Genomic DNA, 16166 nt, shown 5'->3' with positions numbered 1-16166 from the left:
AAGTGAGTAAGCAGATGCTTGCTAGTCTGTGAATTCTTTTATAATGCAAAAATGGCTTTTATCTCTCACTGTCTATTTTTGAGTGCTCATCGCTGCGCTGCCTGGCTGCTTTGATAAATGGCGATAAATATATTTAGCATATGTTTAGTTCATTAAAAAATCCATATACTTCGTGTAATTTGGAGACAAAAGAGAAATCATGGAAAAATACAACATTTATAAATGTCTGCTATGCAAATCTGGGCTATAACTAGCTCTTTGACCAAAATCCCAAAAAAGGAAGGGGAAAAAAAAAGGACAAAGTAGTTTAAAAAAAGACAATAGAGCTCGGGTTGCGTGATCTGCCCTATGAAGCGTGTGCCATTTTCCTAATGGTGCTACATAGACCCTCTTTTATCCCCACAGAACATCAGGAGCATGGACTGAAAATAAAGTGGGTGAATTTGTTCCAGAAATGGCCTTGTGGGGTGGAGGGAAAAGAGGAAGATCCTCTCTGCTCTTTGTCCAGAAGAGGCTGATTTGATCTGTAGGTTACAGACAGACACATCCCCAGCACTACCTTCACCTTAGCCAGCAGGACGGGCAGATATTGGGTGGAGTATGAGATGTAACTGAGGTTACAGTGATTCTGTCCCCAGGCACCCGGGCATCGCCTGGCCACAGCAGCCGGCGAACGCAGCCTCGATGCCTCCCTCCCGCTGCAGAGCAGACAACGGCTAATGCTCTGGTCCAGATCACAGACCAGATTTAGAGATGAATAACATAAACATGTTAAAACTGTTCACTTTATATAAGCAGAAGGGCTCGTTGTTTTTTTTCTTTACACTAAGAAAGGCACACTTTCTTAGTGTAAGGATAAGAAAGCTAGCCTTTTGAAATACAGCAAAGGATTTGTACTCCAAGCAGCAGATGTTGAAGGCTGCGCATGAAACACAAATCATAACCTCACGTCCCAAGCCAGACTATTTAACCACAATAGATCCTTTGCAGATTCCAACAGCCTCTTGATTCTCTGACTCTTGCATTTTCTATACATTGTCAATTTTAACTGAACATTTTATTATTTTTAAAGGTATGGAAGTGCCTTGAAAGTACTTCTCTGCATTTTGAAATACCTGTATCTCTCCCGGACTTGGCCTTCACTTGCTATGCAAACACATCTGTCAGTTTAAATTGCCTCACTGCGACTTTTTATCATACACGATTTCAACATGCTGGAGCTGAGACAGTGCCTGTTCTTTCCCATTTGCTGTTTGAGAGCATTTGTGCTCTTAGTCAAGAAAGAGGTCAGAAAACAAGCGCGGGCCTCAAAGACTTCTCAGATTAGCCTGGCAAACACACCTCAGTTTCTATAGCCCTCAAGGAAGTAGACATTGTTATCATTAATGTCACATCGGGCCAATTCATGGAACTAAGAACGCATTTACAACCAGGTCAACAGGAAAGCAGCTTCCAACAGGCGGACGAGCCTGAACACATGCCCCTGCCTTTGAAAGACCCAAGTAAAAGCTCAAGTAACATTTTGTTTTCAGGGTTGCACTCCTGGTTTTGAACCTATGTCATTAAAAGCAGGATCCAGCCCCAAGGTGGTCTGCAAGGGAAAGAATAATGCTGCAATAACACAGTCAAGCTCGCTGCCCTGGCAATGAGTGCTTATCTCACGCAGCTCTCCCAGTGAGTAATGTTTAAAATAAATAAATACTGCTGGGGAGTTGCTGTTAGTGCAATTGTTGAGTTGTATTCTTGTGGCAAGCTTTTTATAATAATAGTTCAGCAGGAGTACAGAGTGTTTGCAAGGCAAGTTTGAGCCAGGGCACAAAAGCACATAAAGTCTGTTAATAAATAATGGACTCCGTGCGTACGGTTTTTGCAGCGTGGCTTAAAAAATCAACCCCTTCAAAGTACAATAATACGCCAGTGCTATTAAAACAAAACAAAACAAAATGGAGATATTTCATCGCTAATCTCTGGGAATGGCAGACTTTCTCCTCTGGAGAGAGTGGGAACTGTGCAAGTGTGGTGGCGGCTGCAGCGGTACCTCGGTTGTACAGCGATGCACCTTTGTGTTCTTCCAGTTGTGCTGTTCAGCACAGGTAGTGGCGATGATACCACAGTTTGCTCATGAACTATGATACCTTGAATGTCTTTCCTATATCTGAAGACTATCATAAAGTCAGGGGGCCAGATACTCAGTGGGACTCAGGCATGTTGGCATTTCATGGATTTGATGGTGTCATACCATACAGCAGTCTAGAGCTTATCATTATCTTGGGTTTATGAGTTTGCAGCAGCAAATGCCTACATCTTAATTTTTCCAATGTAAGGGCATAATAGCCTAGGAAAAGGAAAGATAGCCAGGCCCCCCATAATTTTGCCGTACAATGCTCACAGCAGTTCTTAACTTCACTGAAGAGGAGCTGTTAATATCACTGAACTGAAGGGAGATTAGGCCTTTGACCTAAATGGGCAGGACCTCTTTCTAAAAAGTATACCCCAGGCCCACCAGGATGATCTGTGACAAAACCAGCACATATTAGCAGAAAACACTGCTTTGCCCAATTTGGGAACTGCCTGGTGCCAAGCTGGACATGTCATCCCAGCACTTAATCCAGTTGTAAGTAAATCATTAGAAAGAGTTAGAAAAATGAAACACTTACTTGGTCCAAGACCTATGGAAAATGCAGCAACGTAAACAAGCAGGCTGGCCAGTGAGAGCCATTTCAGGACAACAGGAACCTCTTCACTTTCCATGTGAGACCTTGTTGTGCTTTTGCCTCCTGCCAGGGCAGTCCTGTTCAGTTCTTCTGTCCTGGCAACATCTGGGCTTCTCTGTGCGTCAAATGACAATCTTTCTGGTGAAGCCAAGCTAGCAAAGATGTCCTTGAGACTCCCATTGGAGACATGCGTGACGTTTCCTGGTCTCTGGAGAAAGAAATCCTCTGGAGGTTGGCTTCTACAGACGTTGGTGAAATTCACATGTATGTTACGGTTCACCAAGCCCATAGTGACCAACGATACTGCCATAACAGAAGAGCCAATACACAGAAAAGTTTTACTTCCAACTTGATCCACAAAAACCGTGGCTGGGACTGTGCTGACCACTTTAACCACTCCAACTCCAGTAGAAGCCAAGCTGGCAGCTTCATTGCTCTGGAACCCAACTGCCTTCAAAACAGTTGATGCGTAAAATAAAATGTTGGGTTGCCCAGTTGTTTGCACAAAAAAGACTAGAGTGAGTCCTACCAACATTCGGGCCCTCATGTTGTTTTTTGAACGAAACAGGTCCAAGAAACTGTACTGATGTTCATCTTTCAGGGAAGACTTGATCACAGTAAGTTCTTTAGTAGCATCCGATGTTTCCCGTAGCCTCTCCAGTACTTTTCTTGCAGCTTCATCATTATTTTTCATGACAAGAAACCGAGGACTTGGAGGAAGAAAATACATGGCAATAGCTTGCAAAGCACCTAATGGAATCACAAGGCCAAACATGTACTTCCAGCCATGAGATATGCTGGCAAATGCATAATTTGAAATATAGGCAAAGAGAATGCCTATCACAATCATGAGTTCATTTAATGATACGAGGAGACCTCTTCTGTGCTGTGGGGCGATCTCAGCAATATACACACATGTTGCAATTGATGATAATGATATGGAAATACCTATGGCAATCCGTCCCACAATAAGTATCCCATACGATTCATAGGGCAGTAAAATCAGACTCCCCAGCACAAGTAAAGAAGATGCAATAATTATAGCGAGTCTCCTTCCAAAGCGATCTATCAGGAATCCACCAGTAAGGGATGCAAATAAGGCCCCAAAAAGCAGGGAACTTACAACAATTTCCTGCTCTTTGCAAGACAGTGCTAATATGCTGCTCATCTGAAGAAGAGCTCCAGAGATAAGGCCCAACTCATAACCCATCAGAAGTCCACTTACGGCAGCAATGGCAGAAGATAGAAAAGTAAATGTTCCACAGCCTGAAACAAGAGAAAAACCACAAAAACTTAAAAGTGTGACTTCCACAACATTCTGACAGCTAATAATAACTTTATTTAATATACCAGTCCAAAAAATCTTTTTGTAACTTTTAGGCAAAGCAGTTAGGTGCATACAAAGTGGTGACAAAAAAGGCTATTTTTGAAATGAAAAAAAAAAAATAAAACCCTTTTTAATTTTAATGCTTTTGGGTTCCTTATCTTCCTGATCAGAAGTCAATAAGGTTTCTATCAGTCCCTAAATAATCAAACCTTCTGCCTGAGAACATTATTGCAAAAGGCAACATTGACAATACAACCTTTCAGTGAGAAAGCAAATTTTTGCCATGAGACGTTTTCAGTGGTTTTCCTGTACTGAATTGAGGAAATCTTGCCCACCCAATAGTGTGTCATGGACAAGGAAAGCAGCAGTTTCCCAGCCAAATTGATTCAACCTTCACTTGAATAAGTAATGAGTTAAGTTTTCCCTTGCCACTTACTCATTCCTTTGCTTCACCTGAGGATGCCATGAAGGCTGCTGCTACCAGTGTTTTTATTTTTCCAAATGGAAACTTATCCACTGAGCACCAGGCTGATCCAGATAGCTGGGATATACTAGGGAAACCAATCTTTGAAGTACAAATTCGTGAACTTTCCAGGCTTTGCTCATCACTAATCTCAGATTCTTTGGAATATCAGGATCAAATATTCTGCATAGTTTATGACAGCCACAATGTCAGGAATAAAAAACAGATGGTGAAAACATAAACCAAATGGAGATTATATGCCTTTGAACATCCATCTTAAAGCAAACTCATTTTATACAACTGCGACTCATTGTTTATTGTTACAAGATAGATTTAGCTGATCATATTCACTAACTGTGAAGCCTTTTGCACCCTAAACCTTGAGGAATATATCAGTTTGTTATTGTTGGTCTTGTTCTTTCTCCCAGCATGATTTTCCTCTCATCATGATGTTGGCTGAGACACAACTAGAAAAAGAGTAAATTGACTTCTGATTTTCTGGTTAATTGGAGAGAGAGGACGTGTCTGAGGAGAGGTAGCTTTTGCAGCATAACAGAGTCTGTATTTCAGTTAATTCTCCTGGAACAAGTACTTTCCAGCTTGGCTGGAAAGTGGTGTATGGTCTAATTGAAAATGATACATAGACTTTGTTTATTTTTAGCTTATTTTTCTAAGGCATTAAGGCTCTTTGATCACGCTGACTGCCTGGAGTTTCATGCCAGTCACATTTGAGCACATTGGCGAGGATCAGTCCCATTTGACAGAGGATATTACATTTCTAAAGCAAATTGTGAAAAGAGGGGAGGAGGGAAGCCCTAGTGGTACATCTGCACTCCTAAAATAAACAGTGCCGGAGCCCAGGCCCAGACCCTGGCATGTGGCCACATATCCTACTAAATTGCTGGCATGGTCCCTGGCACGGTTGTGCCCCACACCACCTTGGGTTCTCCTAACAATTTTCAGCATGAGCCCACTATCATGCCCTGCAGCCACTCCACAGGAGGTCGGTTATCTTGTAGGGTAGCAGAATACTGTTATGTGTATATATATACACACACACACACACATATATGTATGTATATAATACATGAACTGCTTCTCCAGGGTCAGGGGAGATGTGTAAGTCCATTAAGTCTACTAAAGTAAGTATCACCTATTAGCTCTCCTACCTGGCTGTGGGTTTGGTCCCTTTGAGGCAAGCAGAAGTCAAGCAGCAGCAGCCCCCAGCTATATCAGCCTGGAGGAGAGAAGGCTCCAGGGAGACCTTATAGCGGCCTTACAGTACCTAAAGGGGGCCTTGTAGGAGAGATGGGGAGGGACTCTTTATCAGGGAGTGTAGTGATAGGACAAGGGGTACCGGTTTTAAACTGAAAGAGGGTAGATTTAGATTAGACATTAGGAAGAAATTCTTTCCTGTGAGGGTGGTGAGGCACTGGAACAGGTTGCCCAGCAAAGTTGTGGATGCCCCATCCCTGGCTGGATGGGGCTTTGAGCAACTTGGTCTAGTGGGAGGTGTCCCTGTCCATGGCAGGGGGCTTGGAACTGGATGATCTTTAAGGTCCTTTCCAACCCAAACCATTCTACAATTCTATGATTCTATGATTCTGTGATTCTATTGAGTGTACCCAGCACACCTCAGCCCACTCTGCCTCTGGGTGTGGCTGGCAAATCAGAGATAGATAAGAGATGGGCAAAACCCACGTGGTTTTGTTAACGATGGGACATAATAGCATGGGGGAAATGGGAATATTGTGACCAGTCTTTCAGATGGCTAGGGTGGATGGTAGATTTATTGCGATGGAGGTGGGACAGCTTGAGGGAAATGTCAGAAACAAATTTGCAAAATACTCCGGTGATGGAACAATCTTTTTTTTTTTTAATATTGTTGTTGTCCATGTCTGTATTATGTCTAAAGCTTTTTCTTCCTTTATGTCTGCAGTATCTGAGATCACTGCACTTATTTTAAACAGAGGTTAGTGCATGGGTTAGGGCAAGGTCCTGCTGTATTTCCTTCACACACTAAACAGCACTTCAGTGGAAGCACTACTGACTCCAGTTAAGCTGCTTTGTGCTACATGTGCTCCATCCTCCAATGCGTGCATGCAACATACATTTTATCATTGCAAAACCTAATTTCTCCCTCCCCTTTATACTTTTGACTTGCCTGCTCGCTGTATATTACTAGATCTGGAAAATATACCCTTCCAAGGAATCTGGCTGGAAATCAGGGCTGGTAACAGCACAGTGTTGTGCTGAATGAATGAGCTTGGGTATCAGAAGCTACGCTGCTGATTTGAGCACAGTGCTCTACCCAGTCTACTGCTCAGTGCTGATATCTGCATTTTACGTCATTTAGCCATGTAGATTTAACCTAAGATTTTGCTTTAATTTTTATATTATGAAGCGAAAAGAGACCATTGTGGTCATCCAGTCTGGCGCTCATGAGCAACACAACATAAACCTTCAAACACCTATAAAGGACCTTTTTATTTTGAACGAGGACATTTAAAGTATTCAGATTTGATTTAAAAATTGCTAGTGGTTGAAAACCAATGACTTTAAGTCATAAGTTGTACCAATGGTTAATTGCTTTCACTGTAAATTATCTGTAAATTATTTCTAGACTTAATTTCTGCAACTTTAGCTTCCAACAATTGCATCCTATTCGCCATTTGCCTGCACTTAGCTGTGTTCACTAAGTACAAAATTATACCCTGTCATTGAGTCATCCCACAGACCTTTTCTTGATAAGCTACTTAGCTTGTGAGGCTTTACAAGTTTACCAGTCCCTTAAGTGTTCAAAGCCCTGTTCTCTGAACTCTATCCAAATTATCAACTTCTTCAAGAAATCCTGAGCCAGACCCAGTGCTCCTGCAGTGGTTGCACAGTGCCAGATAGAAACCTGATGTAATTGTCCCATTCCTGGTGGACATTTCCCCTTCTACTCATCTGAGGATTGCCACAGATGCGTACAGGAGCTCATCTTCTGCTGGTTGGACAGCAATTGGACAACAAATTACTTTTCTGACTGGGTTCTTTCCAAGGCACTGCCTTTCCTTTCAGTGTGGCCTGCCTTCCTGCATCCTAGCTAGGCATGCAACTCACTTTACGTTTGCCTGTATTAAAACACATAGGATGGGTTCAACTTGCCTAACTGTGAGAGATCTACAGCATCTCTAGTTTTCTTCTGTAACCACTTGCGAAAAATAGGCACTTCTAGATGACTGAAGTAGGTCAGATGCCTATTTCTCTCCACTGCCTATAAAAGGAATCTGTGCAGCTTGCTCAGATGCAGATGTCTAAAGTTAGCAGAGAGGAACCCCAGACAACACATTCACTCGCAGTCAGCAGGCCAAACCATGCAAATTGCATTCAGCCAGTGACATACACCATTTACTAATCACCCGTCACCTTTCTCACCCACAAATAATCTGTTACTATCTTCTTCCAGGCAATTGAGAAAAGATGTTAAATAACAGAGGGACAAAAACTGAGTTTAGGGCTCTGCAGCAGAAACGCAGCAGCGTGGGCAGTGTCTCCTATTGGTACTTTGAGGTCTGTGTCCTGCACAGCTTTTAATTCTTTAAGTGTGCGACTGTCAGTTTTGTATGGTTCCAGTTTCTGATTCAAAATGACAGCGCCAAGTCAAATACCCTGACGCAGTCCACCATCAGCACTGCTCTTTACAATCCAGACTGTGGTCTCCTCAGCCTGTGGTCCTCAGGTCAGAGCAACCGAGGTGATTATTTATTTTTAATCAGAGAGGCTGTACAAGCTGGGTGGGGAGCTTGCACACCTGGGAAGTTGCTAGGGAAGCACTCAAACCTATGTATTTCTTGCTTCTCCAAGTACACCAGCTTGAGAAATGTCTTAATGTTTCTTTGGTTTGTTTTTACTGGGTCAACTGGTATCCTTGTTCACGTGTTCGGTGACACATGCCCGCAGTCATAGTGGAGGGCTGTAATTAGAGCAGACCCCTGAGTGAAAAGCAGATTCTGATGTGATGCAGAGGGAGACACATCATCTTTCTGCATTAGCAGCAGCAAACTCAGAAGTTAACTTGGTGTTTCTTGTCCCTCACAGGCACTATTCTGCCGAGAACCATCCTTATATCACTATGAAGTTTTGTTGTAACTGATGTACCTAAGACTTGCTTGTTCAGAACTGCCTGCTGAGTTAAAGCCCAAAATCTCTGCTTGGTTTTCCTTCATGGTCTTCCTCCAGACAAAATTCCCTCTGACTTCAGCATATGTTTTCCTTTAACATTTCCAGATAAAGCAGTACTTGTACTCACAATCCTTTTAAGTGTCATTTTTAATGATGTTGCTGGCAGTTCTTAGGCATTTCTTTTTTTCAAAAAAAGCTTCTTGAAATATATATTCCTCTTATTTTTATGAGATGCTTGCAAAATAGATGGCAGTGTGCAGCCCAGGGGAATAAAATATTTTAATGATGGCTTCCAGAGAAATTTCTCCTTCTGCCTGCAACAAACACCATGGCTAACGAGTGTGTGGCTGGTATGTGACAAGTGATTGGAAAGTCTATTCTCTAGTTTCCCCGCGCAAACAAAATGGTTTCTCACAACTGTTACTCAGGTCAAAAGCAGCACTACTTGGCAAACAAACTTGTATTTAGGAACGTTTTCTGGAAATGTTTATGCTTGGTTCCTGAAAAGGAGACCAAGCGCAGTTGTAGTATAGCACAGTGTACCGCTGATGAGACTGGATGGGGCCAAGTAGTAAGGGTGTGCCCCTTTACTTATTTTCAAGCGCATATTTGGGAAAATACAGTCCTTCTGAAGGCAAAACATTTGGTCTGTGCATGTATTTTATTGGCATTACGGATAAATAATCTGTGCCAGGGAAGATCTGCAAGCAGTCCAAGCTGGGAAACGCCACTCTTCCCTGGCTTCATGTGCGGCAGAGCTCTGGGAAAGGTGCCTGGGAGCCCCTGCCAGCCCTGGGCAGTACCACGCTCCGCCTTAGTCCAGACACTGAGATTTTTGTGATGTAGTTTTTCTTTCCGTTCTCCCAAGAGAATGCGCAGTGTGCCTACAGAGAACTAGTGGGATGGGATCGGGGGGAGATTACTTCTTTATGTGACCTGTGCAAATACATCTATTTTGATAGGAGGGGATTTAGCAATCTCTTCCAACATGGCGCTTTCTTCTGTTGCCTTTGATTTAATTTGAGGTGAGAAATGTCTCAGTTTGGGAGGGAAAGAAAGTATTTTACTGGAAGGTCAAATATATGTTCTTTAAATCCTTGGGGATTCTTTCATCTATTTAGGCATCTGGAAGGTGAAATCAAGCTCTGTCAACCCTTGATTAATAAACACAGGTTAGAAAATCATGATGAGTTGAGTGCATTGCATGGATACAAATCCACAGCACGTAATCTCACTTTTTGGGGAAAAAGGCTTCTACTTTTACCCACGAGAAATCTTAAAACTACAGCATCTGTGTCTGAAAATTTTAAACTGTCTTCAACAACATCTTTCTTCTCCATCTGAGTGCTGTCTGAAATAGAAAAAGCTTGCCTTTACAAGGAAATATTGTAAATTCCCCAAATTGTCTTTAGAGAAGCCTTTTGCTAAAGTGTAAAGCATGCGTATCACGTGGTTTTGTAGGATAAATATTTAATGGCATGTGTTGGGAATTGCTGCATAATTAAATCATGGGTTTGCTTCTCGTAAAAGGTGATTATCCCATTTTTATGCCATCATGATCTTTGCTGCACTGTCACAGTCATCTTCTCTGTCTCATCCCGTTATCTGGTGTAAAGAGATATATGTTACCCTGTTGATCTGCTCTAGTGCCTGAGGTTTCTCTACATCCAGTAGCTGCTCAAGACATGCATTTCTTCTATTAGCAAGGATACATCTGATTTAACTGTCCATCTAGAAGTCTGGCATGGGATCTAAAATGGTTGCCCAAGAAGACCCTACGGGATGGAACAAATGGTGGCTTTGGGACAAAGTTATGTTGCAAGCAGAGCTGGAAAATCTCAGAAAATATTAAATTTGCCCAAAAATAATGTCAGGGCTATGTGGGGTCACAACCATTTGACATATGTGACTCCTCCCACCCAAGTGTGAAAAGCAAAACCAAACCAAATATTTTGTAAGTTGAACTAAAAAAGAAGGCAGAAGGAAGCTGATGTATCACACATTTTCACAGATCTAAACCCCTGCCATGGTGGGAAGCACTGTATACTTTGTACAGCGTAAGCCTGATGAATGCGTTGTGTGAGGAATATTCGAATTTCATGAACAACAGCCCGCTGGCACTGATGGAAAGACAGGGAAAGCGGATCCTGGACAGACCCACCCTGGCCATCTCTCCATCTCTCTTAGTGCTCTGCCATGTATTTTCATTACGTCAACAGGCAGCCTGGTCCTTCGTTACATTAAATGGGATTTGGGTTTTGTTTTGTTGTTTTCCAGTAAGAATCAACAGGTTAATTCCTACCTAGGTAATTATAAATTCCTCAGGTTCTGAGGGTAAGGCCAAGTGTGTAATTTGGACGCCGTAGCCCTTGTGCTGCAGTAACTTCGCTGTCTGTTTCTTGTAACTGCTGTGCTTCCCTTTGGTAATGCTGTCCTATAGCCATCTGCATTGCTCCCCCCGCACCCTAAGGTAATGTTAAATACGTCTGCACACCAACTGGCTTTCTGTTCTTTATTAATCCCTGCTTCCTCTGCTTTCCAGTATCAGTAGATGTTGCTGGACTGATCACTGTTACACTCCAAAAAAGCATTTCTGCCTGTGGCATCTGAATATTCACGGGTTAGTCAGTTCATTCATTTTTAAGTGAAAAAAAATCTGCTTGGTACACAGTCATTTCTGCCGTTTGCTTAAAGCTGTCTTGTGGGTGAGAAATGTCACCATTATGGGTCATTTTCCCCTTGATCAGTGAAAGAGGCTCAAGATGCAAAACCCTGCTGTAACTTAGAAAAACTGGCTGGGTAGGACAGCAATGCAGCTGGGTAGCTACAGCTACACAGCTCCCACCCAGGACAGCTGGGTAGAAGCTATGAAATTTAGCTTCAGCTCGCAAATATCTTTGCAGAAGAAATTATACAGTTGGTTTTTCAGGTTGCCAGCACAGAAACCCTGTTTCTTCATGAAATGTTGGGGGAGAAAAGGCAGGAGGGAGTCCCCGTGCCCCCACCCCGCACTTTTCCCCTGCTTGAGCAGGTGCGGTGCTTGCCTGGCCTCCCTCCGCTTCAGTGACAAGGGCTGAATTGCTCCCGAGCATGCAAGGAGGGAGCACCGTTGTTATCTTAGATGGCAGTGGGTTCTCCGATTATTTCAGGTGACTGATCTTCACAAAGGAAAGGGATTTACACAACAGGCAGCCCATGCACGAACAGTTGGACCGAGGCCTTTTGGGAAAAGTATCGCATAAACCTTCATTCAAGATTCACGCTGGCGTTTCCCTGCCTTACCCACGTTTTCCCCCTCTCGCACTTTTAGGAAGTGAGGCAGGGTGCTCCGAGAGCCCCTTGGCTTTGCCGGGGCTGTTTTCCCCCCAGCCCTGAGCCAGGGCTCCCGCAGGCAGGCAGCTGCTGCCCAACAGCTGGAATTCCGCCTCTGCCGCTCTTTACCTGCTGCAGCCGGGAGCTGGGGGAGCTGGTGGTGGCGGCTGCCCCGGCTGCTCTCCTCATCCTCCCCTGCTCTCATCGGCTGGCTCAGCTGGCCGAGGTCCTCCGTGCTCTGCCCAGGTACCATCGCCGCCTTCTGTGCACCTTGGGGTGGGAGCGCTTCAGAGGGCAGCGGTCCTTCCCCGGCCGGCGAGAGCACAGGTTATTTCCCCCATGGCAACAAGTTTGCTGAAGCTGGCTGAAACCAAACGCAAACCACAAAGTGGCTTGTGAACAACTTTTGTTGCTATTTCAGAAGGCTTTGCCCTTTGCAGTGACACAGGCTGTTGCTATTCTTGGGAGCCTATTACAGGCGAGGGGAGGGCCGTCTGTCGGAAGTATTGCTTTTGCCTTTTAACAAATTGTTGGAGGCATCAGACGTCCAGGCGCAGCTCGATGCATGTTCCTTACCCATTAGCTTAAAGGGTCTCTCTCTTCCCTGCACTTTCTTCTCTCTGGTGTTCACACACACAGGTTTTTAACAGAGAAGGCGCGCGGATGGGGAGGATTTGAAGCGTTTGTTGTGGCAGCTGAAGTTAGGGCAACCCAGCACAGACACACAGCACCGCTTCATTCTCGTGAATTATGAGCAAGTTGTGGTGAGAAATAGCAGAGAAGAAAAAAAGCCATGGCAGCCCTTTGCAGTCAGTGACAGTAGGAGTCAGGATTTTTCATGGCATAGATGCAGGTGCTGTTTTACAAGCAAACGAAAGGGAAGCCACTCTCTCTCCCATGACAATTATTTGTGGGAAAATTGAGACCGTTTCAGTTACATTGAGTCAAAGGCTTGCTTTTGAGGGCTGCTAGGAGTCACTCCATCCCTACTAGCTTTGGTGGAAGCAGTGGTCAGGGGCTGGACTGCAGCGGGGCTACCTACAGGGGCTGCCTGCCCCATCCTGATACTGGTCCTGGTGCTGGTCCTGGTGCAGGAGGGTCTGGGTGCTCTCAGCACACGCGCTAGCCTCAGTGAGGCAAATTGTCCAGGCTATCCCCAGTGGGACCCGCCATTGTATAATTTGGCAGTGCTGCAGGCTTCTTGTTTGTGCTCTTTCTCTCTTTCATTACTTGCTGTTTTGTCTTGGTTGTTTTTGTTTTAATACACTAACGCCTGCAGATAGCATGAGAGGGAAGGCAGAGGTGAAAAGTTGGTAGCTTTTACAACATTCCAGGAAGGAGAATCCATAAACAGTTCTTCCTTAAGTGGAGCAGGCATGATACACCCTTGATCGGTGCTTGCTTAACAAGAAAATTTGACAAAAGACACAGTCAGTGCCCCATCTGACAGCTGATTACTGTCAGCTTCAGAAGCTGGAGTGCCAGCGATGCCACGGGGGCATCGGTTCCCACAGGAGTTTGGTTTTGGTAGTGCCTTTGGTGTGGAGTTAAATGAGTCAGCCTGGCTCTGCTCTCATGTCTAACATATTTTCCATGTAAAATCTCCACCTGTCAGGCTGTACGGGATGCTATCAGGGCTGTTAACAATTTCTTGCCACAGCCAGAGAGGTGTTGTTTCCTCATGGGATACGTGCAAAAAGTAATGTCAACTTTTAAATAAATCATTCTGATGTTTAGTCTGGGGAAGGAGAGGAAGCCTTTTCAAAGATTAAACTGAGCTGTGACAGGATTTCTCTGTTATAACATGGTGTGTAACCAACCTCCTTTAACAGCCCCCACCTCTGGAAACTCAGCTAACTTCATAGCCACAGACATGTTCCCACTTCCCGATTGCCTTTATATGTAATGGTCCTGGAGAAGTCAGAGAACTGCCGAGACACCCACGGCAGCTCAGCAGGCAGGGAGCAAAGCCATGTCATAGAATCATAGAATCTTCATGGTTCGAAAGGACCTTTGAGATCATCGAGTCCAACCATACACACACACAAAAAAAACCCCTACAATCTCTGTCATTAGAGCATGCCCTGAAATGCCACATCTAGACGTTTCTTAAACACCTCTAGGGATGGTGACTCAACCACCTCCCTGGGCAGGCTGTTCCAGTGCCTGACCACTCTTTCAGTAAAGTAATTCTTCCTAATATCTAATCTGAACTTCCCCTGCCGCAGCTTCAGACCATTTCCTCTGGTCCTGTCCTTATTCACCTGGGAGAAGAGGCCAACGCCCACCTCTCTCCAACCTCCTTTCAGGTAGTTGTAGAGGGCAATGAGGTCTCCCCTCAGCCTCCTCTTCTCCAAGCTAAACATGCCCAGCTCCCTCAGCCTCTCCTCCAATGACCTGGTCTCCAGACCCCTCACCAGCCTGGTAGCTCTCCTCTGGACACGCTCCAGCACTTCAATGTCCCTCTTGTACAGAGGGGCCCAGAACTGAACACAGGACTCGAGGTGTGGCCTCACCAGTGCCGAGTACAGAGGCACCATCACTTCCCTGCTCCTGCTGGCCACGCTATTCCTGATACAAGCCACAATGCTGTTGGCCTTCTTGGCCACCTGGGCACACTGCTGGCTCATGTTAAGCTGGCCGTCCACCAGCACCCCCAGGTCCTTTTCTGCCGGGCAGCTTTCCAGCCACTCTTCCCCAAGCCTGTAGCGTTGCTTGGGGTTGTTGTGACCAAAATGCAGGACCTGGCACTTGGCCTTATTAAACCTCATACAGTTGGCCTTGGCCCATTGATCCAGCCTGTCCAGGTCCCTCTGTAGAGCCTTCCTACCCTCAAGCAGATCAACACTCCCACCTAGTTTGGTGTCATCTGCAAACTTACTGAGGGTGCACTCAAACCCCTCATCCAGATCATTGATAAAGATATTAAACAAAACCGGCCCCAAAACTGAGCCCTGAGGGACACCACTGGTGACCGGCCGCCAAGAGGATTTCACCCCATTAATCACAACTCTCTGGGCACGGCCATCCAGCCAGTTTTTAACCCAGCGAAGAGTACACTTGTCTATGCCATGATTCGCCAGCTTCTCCAGGAGAATGCTGTGGGGGACAGTGTCAAAGGCCTTACCAAAGTCCAGATAGACAGAGTCCACAGCCTTCCCCACATCCAGAAGGCGGGTCACATGGTCATAGAAGGAGATCAGGTTGGTTAAGCAGGACCTCCCTTTCCTAAACCCATGCTGGCTGGCCCCGATCCCTTGGCCGCCCTGCACTTGCCGTGAGAGCTCACTCAAGATGATCCTCTCCATGATCTTTCCTGGTACCGAGGTCAGGCTGACAGGCCTGTAATTCCCCGGATCCTCCTTCCGACCCTTCTTGTAGATGGGCATCACATTAGCCACCCTCCAGTCATCTGGCACCTGCCCTGTTGACCAAGACTGTTGATAAATGATGGAGGGAGGCTTGGTGAGCTCTCCCGCCAGCTCCCTGAGTACTCTTGGGTGAATCCCATCCGGCCCCATAGACTTATGTGCGTCTAGGTGCAGAAGCAGATCATTGACTACTTCCTCCTGGATTATGGGTGGGTTGTTCTGCTCTCCATCCTTATCTTCCAGCTCAGGAGGCTGAACACCCTGGGGATAGCTGGTCTGACCGCTGAAGACGGAGGCAAAGAAGGCATTAAGTATCTCAGCCTTCTTCTCGTCCTTGGTTGCAGCTTTCCTCCCTCGCATCCAGTAAGGGATGGACATTCGCATGTCCCCAGACGTGCGAGTCTGGAGGATGCTCTGGGGTTCACTCTTCCTGCCCAGAGCTGCTGCCTGGGGAGGGCTGGCCCCAGGGCAGCGACCCCGCTGCCTGCTGAGGAGCCCAGAGGAAAACGCAGTTCAGTTCAGCATTTGGTTAAAGGGCAGGTTCAGCTTCACAGAGAATTGATGAGGGGCTCTCCAGGCTCTCGGTGAGGTCTGGCAGAAGCGGGGGGTGATTTAAAGGGGGAATGCGCAGTGGGAAGTGAAGTGTCCTGAACAGCCTGAACAGATGATGGGCTTCCCCCATCTCACGCTCTCTTTGCATCAGGGTTATTCAGATATTCTCAATTTTTAAGTTTGTACATATGAACTTACAGAAGGTTTCACGTAGAAAATCTCAGGTAATGAGTATGCAAGAACTGACTACTTAATTTTAC

General features: G+C 45.3%; 1 protein-coding gene across 1 annotated transcript in view; it reads right to left on the bottom strand.

The window, feature by feature from the left end:
• Positions 1-12429, bottom strand: part of SLC2A12 (solute carrier family 2 member 12) — a 30992-nt gene extending 18563 nt beyond the window's left edge. Inside the window, exons 1-2 of the mRNA XM_074580673.1 lie at positions 12113-12429; positions 2658-3980 (exon numbers count right to left, since the gene is read on the bottom strand). Coding sequence (XP_074436774.1) covers positions 2658-3980; positions 12113-12236 — 1447 coding nt within the window. The 5' untranslated portion in view covers positions 12237-12429. The remainder of the gene's footprint in view (positions 1-2657; positions 3981-12112) is intronic.
• Positions 12430-16166: the final 3737 nt, after the last annotated feature.

This window comes from Larus michahellis, chromosome 3 (genome assembly GCF_964199755.1).
Source record: "Larus michahellis chromosome 3, bLarMic1.1, whole genome shotgun sequence".
NCBI lineage: Eukaryota > Metazoa > Chordata > Aves > Charadriiformes > Laridae > Larus > Larus michahellis.
The sequence above is the reverse complement of the archived record's forward strand: the minus strand, read 5'-3'. Positions and strand labels throughout refer to the sequence as shown.